The sequence below is a fragment of the Talpa occidentalis genome, unplaced genomic scaffold (assembly GCF_014898055.3).
Source record: "Talpa occidentalis isolate TD23 unplaced genomic scaffold, MPIMG_talOcc4v2.1 talOcc4.8, whole genome shotgun sequence".
Taxonomy (NCBI): Eukaryota; Metazoa; Chordata; class Mammalia; order Eulipotyphla; family Talpidae; genus Talpa; species Talpa occidentalis.
Genome location: NW_023605194.1, coordinates 24,847,446 through 24,859,503, shown reverse-complemented (window position 1 = coordinate 24,859,503; position 12,058 = coordinate 24,847,446). Strand labels below are relative to the sequence as shown.

General features: G+C 41.1%; 1 protein-coding gene across 2 annotated transcripts in view; it reads left to right on the top strand.

Annotated features, from left to right (window-relative positions):
- LOC119234464 (cytochrome P450 2C19-like) overlaps positions 1–12,058 on the top strand; it is a 192,269-nt gene that overhangs the window by 22,240 nt on the left and 157,971 nt on the right. For both annotated transcript variants that reach the window (XM_054690205.1, XM_037497411.2), the window contains exons 4-6: positions 8,477–8,637; positions 9,795–9,971; positions 10,489–10,630. In XM_054690205.1, the coding sequence (XP_054546180.1) occupies positions 8,477–8,637; positions 9,795–9,971; positions 10,489–10,630 (480 nt within the window). The remainder of the gene's footprint in view (positions 1–8,476; positions 8,638–9,794; positions 9,972–10,488; positions 10,631–12,058) is intronic.

Here is a 12,058-nt window from a genome sequence, read left to right as displayed (position 1 = left end):
CCTGGGTCTCAGTTCAAAGCCCTCAGTTCCAGGACGCGGGCTGTAGCCCAGTTCAGTGGCGCGGGAATGGCGCCTTTTGCACAGCTCGTGCCTGGGCGCCTGGTTCCTGCTCACTCAGGGAGGGACCTTCACCTCAGTGAGGACCTCCGCGCGTCTCCCCGCAAGCCTAGGTCGTCTCCCCGCAAGCCTAGGTCGCAGGCGAGGGGACCTGGGCAGCCGCGATCCAGGTCTGCACTTGCTTTTCAAGCGCGCAGCTTTTCCGCGCCAGCTTACCGGCAGCCGGGCTGTGTGCGCGTCTCCCGGAGTCTTTGTTCTTCTCTAATGGCGCCCGGAGCCGTTCCCTCACCGCCGCGGCGGATCCTGCAGGGTTCGCCTCAGCTCCGTTCACGGGGTGTTGGTGGCTGCAAGGTTCCTTTCCACTCACAGTCCCGCTTGCTGCCTCGTTTGTTTTTTGTTGGCCGTTTTGGTTTGTTGTTTCCTCCTCTCTGCCGGTCGGAGAGTGCCGCCTCTGTGGGCGGGGGGGAGCAGGGTTCTGCGCTTCCTCCCTTCTGGTCCTCTTTTATGGCCACTTTCTTCTTTCGGGCAGTTCGCTGGAGTCACCCGTTTATCTTCCGTGTCCCAGTTCTCACTGGGACCTGCCGCTTTCCTCCCTATTCACTTTTTTTAATGGGAGATCTTACTCGCAGCGTCTCCTCGCCGCCATGTTGCTCCGCCCCCTCTTTAATCCATTTTGAGTTGATTTTTTGTATGGTGTGAGGTAGTGGTCAAGCTTCATTCTTTTGCATGTAGCGACCCAGTTTTCCCAGCACCATTTATTGAACAAACTTTCTTTGCTCCAATGCATAGTCTTGCTCCTTTGTCAAAGATTAGTTGACCAAAATCTGTGGGTTATTTCTGGATTTTCTATTCAATTCCATGGTCTTGTGTGTCTGTTCTTGTTCCAATACCTGCAGTTTTGAATGATTATGGCTTTGTATTATAGTTTGAAGTCTGGGAGTGTGATGCCTCCATTTCTATTTTTTTTCAGGAGAGCTTTGGCTATTCGGGTTTTGTGATTCCATATGAATTTCATCAATAATTGTTCTATTTCTTTGAAGAATGACATTGAAATTTTGATTGGAATAGCATGAATCTGTATATTGCTTTTGTAGGATGGCCATTTTAATAATGTTTATTCTTCAATCCATAAGCAGGGGATTCTTTCCATTTCTTTGTGTCTTTCTATTTGTTTTAACAGTGTTTTATAGTTTCTTTTGTATAGGTCCTTTACCTCTTTTGTTAGATTTATTCCCACATATTTGATTTTTTTGTTTCGATAATAAAGGGAATGGTATTTTTTTTTCTTCTTCTTCAGATTTATTGTTGTGATAGGGAATGTTACTGACTTTTGCGTGTTGATTTTGTATCCTTCTACTTTACTGAACTGATTGATTAGTTGAATTAGTTTTTCTGTGGAGTTTTTGGGGTTCTCTACGTATGTTATCATATTATCTTCAAATAGTGATAGTTTGACTTCTTCTTTTCCTATTGGATTCCTTGTATGACTTTCTCTTGTCTTATTCTCTGGCTAGGACTTCAGTATTATATTGAAAAGCAGTGGTGAGAGAGGACATCCTTGTCTTGTTCCAGATCTTAATGGAATTGCTTTCATCTTCCACCATTGAGAATGATACTGGCTTGTTGGCTTGTCATATATGGCCTTTATGATGTTGAGGTATGTTCCTTGTATCCCAAGAATTTCAAGGGCTTTTATCATGAATGGGTGTTGCACTTTGTCGAAAGCTTTCTCCACATCTAGTGATATTATCATATGGTTTTTATATTTCTTTTTGTTGATGTGTTGGATAACGTTGATTGATTTTCGGATGTTGAACCATCCTTGTGTTCCTGGCATGAATCCTACTTGGTCGTGGTGAATTATCTTATGGATACATTGTTGGATTCTGATAGCTAAAATTTTATTGAGGATTTTTGCATCAGTGTTCATTAGGGAGATTGGCCTGTAGTTTTCCTTTTTTGTGTTGTCCTTGTTCGGTTTGGTTAGTGTAATGTTGGTTTCATAGAATGTGTTTGGTATTGTCCTCCTTCTCAATTTTTTGGAGAGTTTGTGAAGGATAGGCACTATTCGTCTCTGAATGTTTGGTAGAATTCATTTGTAAATCCATCAGGTCCTGGGTTTGTTTTTGGGAGGTTTTTTTGATTACCATTCAATTTCGCTAATTGTAATTGGTCTGTTTAGGTGTTCTATTTCTTCTTTATCTAGCTTTGGGTGATTGTAGGGTTGTAGGAATTTGTCCATTCTCCTTTTAATTGTTGAACTTGTTTCCATATAACTGTTCATAGTAGTTACTGATTATTCTTTTGATTTCTGCTGTGTCTGTTGTGATTTCTCCTCTTTCATTTATGATCCTTTTTATTTGTGCTTTCCCCCTTTTTTCCTTTTTGAGCCTGGCTAGGGGTTTGTCTACTTTATTGATTTTTTTGAAGAACCAGCTCTTGGTTTCATTGATCTTTTGGATTGTTTTTTTTAGTTTCAATTTCATTTATTTCTGCTTTTGGTTTTATTATTTCTTTCTTCTACTGGGTTTGGGGTTTTTTGTTGTTCTTTTTCTAGATCTTTGAGCTTTGAGATTAGGTTGTTTCTTTGAGTTCTTTCTTGTTTCTTGATGTGAGCTTCTATTGCTATATATTTTCCTCTTATTACTGCTTTTGCTGCATCCCATACATTTAGCATATTGGTGTCCTCCTTGTCATTCAATTCAAAGAATTTTTTAATTTCTTCTTTGATCTCCTCATTAGTCCAGTGGTCTACCAGTAGTGTGGTTTTTAATCTCCATGAGGTTAGAAAGTTCCTTGCCTTCTTTTTATGGTTTATTTCTAGTTTGATGCCTTCATGGTCAGAAAAGATGGTTGGAATGATTTCAATCTTGGTGTATCTGTTGAGTTTGTCTTGTGCCCCAGTATGTGATCGATCCTGAGAATGATCCGTGTGTGCTTGAGAAAATGTGTTACTCCGTTTTTTTGGTTTAGTGTTCTATAGATGTCCGTTAAGCCCAAATGCTCTAGGTCCTTATTTAGAGCTTTAGTTTCTTTGCTTATTTTTTGTCTTGTTGATCTATCCATTGTTGATTGTGGTGTGTTGAAGTCTCCCACTACGTATGTGTTTTCTCTGATGTCTGTTTTCAGAGATGACAACAGTTGTCTGATATATTTTGGTGCTCCTTCGTTTGGTGAGTATATGTTAATGAGTATTATTTCTTCTTGAAGTGTTGTCCCCTTGATCATAATGTAGTGACCATTGGTGTCTCTTTTTATTTTTTTGAGTTTGAAATCTGTTTTTCTGATATAAGTATGCTGTTCCTGCTTTTTTTTTTTTGGTCCATTTGCTTGTAGGATGTTTTTCCACCTTTAACTTTGAGTCTATTTTTATCTTTTGTAGCTAAATGTGTTTCCTGGAGACAGCAAAAGTTTGGGTTTTTTTTCTTAATCCAGGCTGCAACTCTGTGTCTTTTTATTGAAGCGTTCAGTCCATTTACATTTAGAGTTAATATTGATATGTTGGCATCTGTATCTGCCATTGTGTTTGTCTTTCTTTTGATTTTATTTATTTATTCTTTTAATAACTTTTTTTTTTTTTTGGCCTTTTTTCGTTGTTTTTCGTCCCTCTGAGGTTCTGGCTTTAGGATTCCTTGTAGTATTTTTTGGAGTGGCAGTTTAGTCGTAATGAAATTCCAGAGTTTTTGTTTGTCTCTGAAGGTCCTTATTCTTTCTTCATAGAGGACGGAGAGCTTTGCGGGATAGAGTATTCTTGGTTGGCATCTGTTTTCTTGGAGTCTGTTGACTATGTCCCTCCACTCTCTCCTTGCCCGTAGTGTTTGTTCAGAGAAGTCTGATGTCAGTCTGATTGGTTTTCCTTTGAATGTTATCTGTTTCTTCCCTCTTGTCAGCTTCATTATTTTTTCCTCATCCTGGATTCTTTGAGGTTTACCATTATGTGTCTTGCTGTATTTTTCCTTTCGTCGTGGAGGTTTGATGTTCTTCTTGCTTCTAGTGTATCAACTTTCAGCTCCTTCTTCACATTTGAGAAGTTCTTTTCAATTATCTCCTGGAATATTTTCTCTGTTCCTACATCTCTCTCCTCTTCTTCTGGGATTCCTATAACTCTTATATTTCCTCTCCTCATGGAGTCAGATAGTTCCCGACGTATTTCTTCGTTCTTTTTCCTTCGTACTTCTCTTTCCTTTTCTGTTTTGGTTCTTTTTATTTCTGTTCTTCAAGAGTACTTATTCGTTCTTCCATTTCATCTATTCTGCTTTCATTGCTTTTCCCAGAGTTCTTTAGTTCCTCCATTAATTCTTTGATCTCCTGCATTTCTTTTGCTTCCCTCTTTAGGGACTCAATTTCATTCTTCTGACCATTGTTTTCCCTCTTTAGGGACTCAATTTCCTTCTTCTGATCATTGTTTTCCTTTATGAGTTCTGTCATTTTTTTAATCACGGCAATTTTAAATTCTCTTTCTGGAAGGCTCATGAGTTCTTCCAAGTTATTGTCATTGCTATCTGGGGGGTCGTTTTCTTTTTGTGGTGTGCTTTTTTCCTGAGGAGTTGTTAGGTTATGTGTGGTTCTTCTACTCCCTACTGTCCGTTTTCTATTTTGTCGTATGCATTGGGACACTGTGTTGCTGGGACTGGCGGCATCTTGGGTGAGCTTCTCCGCTCCCCTCTAGCTCCTCCAGGGGCCATCTGTCTGTTTCAAGCAGTCTTTACTGAAGAAAGGTCCCTGTTTTCAAATGCTGATATGGGGACACACTCTCCTTTGCGCTTGGTGTGCCCTGGCGGTGGGTTCCTGCTCCCGCTCTGGGTTTGGACTGCAGGCCAGAAGGGGCCTGGCCTGGGCGAGCTTCCCTGCTCACCTCTGGCTCCTGAGGGAGCCTTCTGCAGGCAGTCTTTACTGAAGAAATGTCCCGTTCTAAAATGGCGATGCGGGGCGCACTCCCTGCACGTCTGGTCTCAGGCACACTCTTCTGCTGCCCGGTCTGCCCCGGCCGTGGGTGCCCGCTCCCCCTGTGGGCTCAGACTACTGCTCGGAAAGGGTCTGGCATGGGCTAACTTCCCAGCTGGCCACTGGCTCCTCCAGGAGCCTTCTGCTGGTTTCAAGTCGCTAGGTGGCGCCAGAGATCTCTCCTAGAGCCCTTGGGGAGTTGATTTTTCCACCCTGTGGGACAGGAAACAGAGCGGTAATGGTAGGGTAAACCTCAACGGCTTTGGGGTGCTGTGTCTGCCTTGTGCCCCACTGTCGTGGAGAACCCACGCCCCAAATTTTGAGCCCTGGGTCTCAGTTCCAAAGCCCTCAGGTCCAGGACTCAGGCTGTAACCCAGTTCAGTGTCCGCAAAAATGGAGTCTTTTGCACCCAGCTCCCGTGCCTGGGTGCCTGGTTCCTGGTTACTCATTGAGGGGCTTTCACCTCAGTGAGAGTACCCGCGCATCTCCCCGCAAGCCTAGGTCACAGGCGCGGGGACCTGGGCAGCCACGATCCCGATCCGCGTTTGCTTTTCAAGCGCGCCGCTTTTCAGCACAAGCTTACCTGCCGGCCCGCGGCTGTGTGCAGGTCTCCTCCGCGGGTCTCTGTTGTTCTCTAATGGTGCCTGGAGCCATTCACTCACCACCGCGGCGAATCCTGCAGGGTTCTCCACAGCTCCAGTTCACAGGGTGTGGTGGCTGAGATAGTTCCTTTCCACTCCCAGTCCCGCTTGATGCGTAGTTTGTTCTTCTTGGTCGTTTTAGTTTGTTGTTTTCCTCCTTTCTGTTGGTCGGAGAGTGCCGACTTTGTGGGTGGGGGAGGGTAGCAGGGTTCTGTGCTTTCCTCCCTTCTAGTCCTCTTTTATGGCAACTTTCTTCTTCGGGTAGTTTGCTGGAGTTGTCCATTTATCTTCCATGTCCCAGTTCTCACTGGGACCTGCCGCTTTTCCTCCCTATTAACTTTTTTTTTTAATGGGAGATCTTACTCGCAGCACCTCCTCGCCACCATGTTGCTCTGCCTCCGGTGACATCAAGATTTATTTATTTTTTATACAAGAATCTGGGTACAGGCCATATGCGTGGGACGGTGAGAGGATTCACCGGGACAAAGCGGGACACAGAACAGGAAGACTGACGAAATACACTCCTGAGGGGAGCAGCAGACGGGACAGGAGAGGTCTGCTTCGTCATTTGGGATTCTGGCCGCGATCGAACCAGCACTGCAGAGACTGCGGACAGCTTCATAGTGTGGTGCTCAACTGCTCGCGCCACAAGGGAGGCCTAGTGTTTATAATTTCTATTCACTTGTTTAATTTCTTGTAGGTCAAATTGATGTGTCCGACTCTTTTGTATTTATTCTTTCAAGTACATGATTTTACCCATAATCTTTCCCTCTCTTTTCTTTGCCCTCTGCTGATACTGTGTATTTCATGTATTTATTTATTAAACAAAAAGCTTTCAAGTCCTTAACTATTCCCTCTATCTGTATGGAAGCTTAACTCTCTGTAGACTTTGTGTACAAGTGAGGTTCAGCCCTAATAACTTTATTAACAGTTATATAAAAATGGTTTTAAGGCCTCACTGGTGGCTCAAGGGGTTAAGTGTCAGCACTACACTGAAGCCATTCCCAGTCAGGGAATTACCCACATGGCTCAGCAGACCTCTCCAACCTTGTCCCCTGCTCCCCTCAGCAGTGTGTTTCAGTCAGTCTGCTAGTTCTGCTCCCCACTCTGTCTCTGGTAGACCCTCTTACCCTCCACACCTCTGGGCTATACCTCTGCTCTTGTATGCAGAAAGAAATAAAATAAATCTTAACAATAAGAAAGTGTTATGAACAAAGACAATGGAAGTAAATAGAATATTCAAAAATAACCACTATTTAACTAGCTAGGTTGAATCATAAGTCCCAGGTTAATGCAAAAGTGATAAGTTGATTTCAATTTTTATGATCACTGTTATGGAGACCATGACTGAAAACACTGTGTATGCTTTAGGGCTATAGCTTCACAGTGCTGCCATCGTATGTTGCCACACCATGCTTCCCACCCAAGCACCCTTATTCCTTCACCATGTACATGAGCTCCTTCCTCCTTTCTTCCCCTCTTTTACCTTACTTTCTGGTAGCCTCAGTTCTGCAATTAGATTTCAAGGGTTTGTTTGGGTCTGTTCCTTTGCTTTGTTTCTTTATATTCTCAAATGCATGAAATCATCCAGTGGATCTTTTACATTGTGACTTCTTTTTTTAGCATAATCCTCTCCGTTCCACCTATGTTGTTTCAAATGGCAAGATTTCAGACCTGAATACTAGCTGAGTAGTATTCCCTCATGTATACATATCCCATTTTCATTATCCATCATCTGGTGATAGATACTTAGGTTATATCCAACCGTGGCTATTGTAAATAGTGCTACAGTAAACGTAGAGTGCATATACCCCTTCAAATTAGTGTTTTTGTATTCTTTGGTGATACTTAGGAAAGAGATTGCTGGATCATATGGTAAATCTTGCCGCGGACCAGCACAGCAGTAGACGATGAGGCCACCTCAGGGTTGAGAGAAGCGTGCAGGGTGGTCAGGGCGTCGGTTAAAGAAATGACAAACAGACACACTTCAAGAGTGAAAATCTGAGTGTAATTTTCTTTGAGTTTGTGACCAGTATATATATGTTTTCCAAAAGCACAGGAACAATGAATATCAATGAAATCAGCTTGCTCATGGGCTCAGCCTATCACCAACAGGGCGGTGATCTACATCTGGACTCAGCCTCATTTCTAAGTAGATAGACCATTAGTTTTGTTTTTAAACTATATAATCGTATTTTTTATTAACTACTTTTTTACCTATACTATATTTTAATTATTACAGGGTTTAGTAATGTTTCATTTGAGTCAGCCTTGTTTTAAGGATTTCATATGATTTTTTAATTAACAAGCAATGACCTTTATAGAAGAAAAAAGGAAGTTTAGAAAGACAATAAGGGATTAAAGTTTGTAGTTCTAGAAAGACTGGATAAGGTTATTTAGCATTCTTGTAGTGGTTCCTGGTGGTCGTTATCTTTTGATAAGCTTCTGTCTTTTCAGGGAACTTCGCTGTACTTCCCCTGCTTCAGGGTGTTTTGCTGTTCTCCCCCTGCATGCTGGTCGCCCAGCCAGACCTAGGGACCTTGGCAAAAGCCATTCCTAAAGGTCACTGCAGGGGGAGGTGCAGCAAGATCTATTATTCAATATTTGGAGAAATCTCCATGCGGTTTTCCATAGAGCCTGCACTAGTCTACATTCACTGATATGTTCCTTTTATAAATGATGTCTCTTGCAATTAAAGGAATTTATATATAAAGCAATGAACTTCCTTAAAGATTTTTTCCTGTTATCTTAAAACAAAGTGTTTTCCTATCTGTATATATGTGTGTGTGTGTATTTTGTTTAATAGTGTTTTCAAAATGTTTCTGATTTTTTAGCTTCACCCTGTGATCCAACTTTTATCTTGGCCTGTGCACCCTGCAATATAATCTGCTCAATAATTTTCCAGAATCGTTTTGATTATAAAGATCCAATGCTTTTAAACATAATGGAAAGATTTAATGAAAATGTATTGATTTTGAGCTCTCCATGGATGCAGGTGAGGTCCTGATCCTTTTTTCAGAGGAATTGTTTAGTTCTTTTGTCTAAGAAGTCCAGATCTCTGCATGACCAAGCTGTGAAGTGAATGCGTGAGCACCACAGTCCTGCCTAGATAGATTCAGCCTCAGAGAGTGGTCATCTGGGAATGATGGCCTAGACAATTAAAGATACAAAAGAAATCATATTCTCAGAACACAGACCTGAATCCAATCCTATTGACACTATTTCCTGTTGTTTCTACTACACTTCAAAACCCAGATTCCATGTTCTTTGGTAACTTCCTCAAACCATGTCCAAAAAATGAAATAGACCCCAGGTCCTTGTTGAAAGACTTCCATCCCCCAGAACTCTGTCATCCTGTTAACTCTCAAGAAGTCTAATTCACATTGTTGGCAGAAATAGGCAAATTTAGGAAGAAAAAGAGTATCTCTTTCAAGGAGGACAAATAGTCGAGACAGTAGAAGCTGCAAGGAACACGTATTAGGGTTGGGGTGTTTGATGCATCAAATGGGATCCTACCTGTGAAGGTACTTGTTTTGGGGATGATGAATTGATTGATTTTATGGTACACAGCCCATAACAAATCTCACAATTTCCCCTGTGCTGTTCCAATGTGTTTTGCAGACTGCCTGATACATAATGATATGTCTAGAAAATGTCACTTCACTACAATTGTGCAGTTACATTACACATAAAATGTTGAGGTTTGTTTCCTGGTATCTTCAGTACTCTCCCTGTTCTCAAGTACTGATTCTGTGTTTGAGGCTACTAAACATATATAGAAATGGCTGAGACTAACTATGCCGAGCTTTATATAAGGTTCCCCAACCTTCCTTCATCTCTGTTGTCTTAGTCATAGTAATTTATGCCATCCATATTTCCAGTATTGACATAAGCAAAAAGGGAATTTATACAAAATTAGCATGTGGTGTAAGTGTGATGTTTGAGAATGGAAAATGATACCCTGATCAGAAATGTCTCTCTCCAACACTCTTAGCTGTCTATAAAATTATACATGTGTAAAATAAAAATTTTCCTCAATAGAAACCACATTTTATGAGTATTTATAATGTAGTCTCTGACCAAGCCTTGTCTATGTCATATAAGTTTTCAGTAATTTTTTTTTATTGAGTAAACTCTAATTTTCTCTTCTAGATCTGTAATATGTTCCCTATTCTCCTTGACTTCATTCCCGGGAGTCATAACAAAATATTTAAAAATACTGCATATATAAAAAGTTATATTTTGGAGAAAACATTGGAACACAAAGCCTCTCTTGATATTAGTAATCCTCGGGACTTTATTGATTGCTTCCTTATCAAAATGGAAAAGGTAAAAATTAATGACAGTTGTTTTTCTACTTAATTGCTTGTGTAAATTATGGTTCATGGAATTGTTCTGTATTTATCAGGGATGTTTCAATGGTCAGTGGCTAAGCCTTCCAAGCTCTTTCATACCTACATTGTATGTGCCTGTACACTAAGTATTCTGGAAGTCATAAAATTAAACAGCTAATTAAGTGGAATACATTGATCTTGTTTCTAGATACTAATTTCAGTATTGTTTTGGATGTTCTGGTTCCCTTGTATTTCATTATGAATTTAGCATAATGTAATTTCTGTAAAGAAGCCAGTGAAGAGTTTGATACACCTTGCTTGCCTTACATGTGAGGCAGTAGAAAATGATACTTGAGTCTACTGACCTCCAGTGTTTTGAATACCATATGGGAATTTTTTTAGAACTGAACATGCAGTTGATTTTTTGGTGAAAAATTTGTAACAGTTTGAGTATTTTTGGACTAACTATAATTCTGGCAAAATAATTTGTCAAGTCATTTCGTCATTCCTAGGAAAAACACAATCAAGACTCGGAATTCACTCTAGAATCCTTGGCAGTTACTGTATTTGATCTGTTTGGAGCTGGGACAGAGACTACGAGCACCACCCTGAGATATGATCTCCTCCTGCTGCTGAAGCACCCAGAGGTCACAGGTATGACCAATGTGGTGTGCAGGGTGAGTTTAAGGGAAGTTGCTGAAAGACACTGCAAGTGCTCATTGCCTCCTGTTTCTCTTAGAGAACCTTCATTATTTCATTATCTATCTGACGAGCTTAATGTTCCCAAGTGTAATGAAGATATAATAATGGGACATCTTTATATAATATGGGAGGATGAATAGGAGTAAAGTCTCCATGGGCAGTCAGAAAAGCCATCAGGTAGTGACTGTATTTTACTGGAGCTTATTTGCGGCAGGCACGTCCATATGAATCAACCTGGGACTGCATATTGGTTTTCCTAAGAAAAGGTCCCTTTGAAAGTAGGTAAATTATCCGAGATCTCTCCTATTCTGAAAATGCATGTTCTAAAGCCAGGTTAAAAAAAATGAAAATTTCCCTATTAAACATAAGTGGAAAGCTTTGAAATCTTGTTGTCTGCCTGAGATAATTTCTGCAGTCAAGGAAGTGGTCAAAAAATTAAATCACATATGTGTGTTTCTACAACTCAGTCTTAAGATGTGCATAAGGTTTTGAATTCAGAAGTCTGTGTCCAGTAAAGTGATATTTGCCAAAATGAATTTTGCGGGCCTGTGCTTTTCTGTCTTTTACAAAGATCTTTATGTTTTACATTTAATAAGTTGCAGTTATGCATTATGGATAGAAGCATGCATTATATTATCCTGTGAGGAACCTGCTGAAATGACTATAGCCAATGAAAAATGAGAATTTGTCCTTGAAATCTAGACAGACTAACTCAGGAAACAGTTACCAAATACAGTTTCTAAATCACAAATAGCATTTTGATCAGTGATGGTGACTTAGTAGAAAGGTGGAAGTTGTCATGTAAATGTCAGAAGAAGACATATATGAAGTCATTTGTATCCCGCTGGGTTGCAGCATTTGGCAGAGTCAAAAAAGAATGAGGAGAAGGAGGCAGAAGGTAACTTTCCCTGCCCAGATTCCCTCCACAACTCGTTTTATCAGGTATTTGTTTTGATCCAATAGAATGAGAGAAGTTTAATATGTAGAGAAGTTGGGGGCCTCCCCTGGTGGCGCAGCGGTTGAGTGCTGGGCTACGAAGCTGTCTGCAGCCTCTGCAGCGCCAGTTCGATCCCCAGCCGCGGGCGAGGGTCCCACATGGCCCGCAGACCTCTCCTGGCACACCCACTGCTCCCTTCAGCAGTTATTTCGTCAGTCTGCCTGTTCTGTTACCCGCTCTGGCTCTGGTGAATTCTCTCACTCTCCCACGCTTCAGACTGTACCCAGTGCTTGTATAAATAAACAAATAAACAAACAAACAAATAAATAAATAAATAAGAATTTAAAAAAATATGTAGAGAAGCTGAATCTAAAAGACCTTGCCCTCCGGACCTGCCCTGGTGGTGCAGGTGGTTGATCTCCACACTGTGAAGCTGTCCGCAG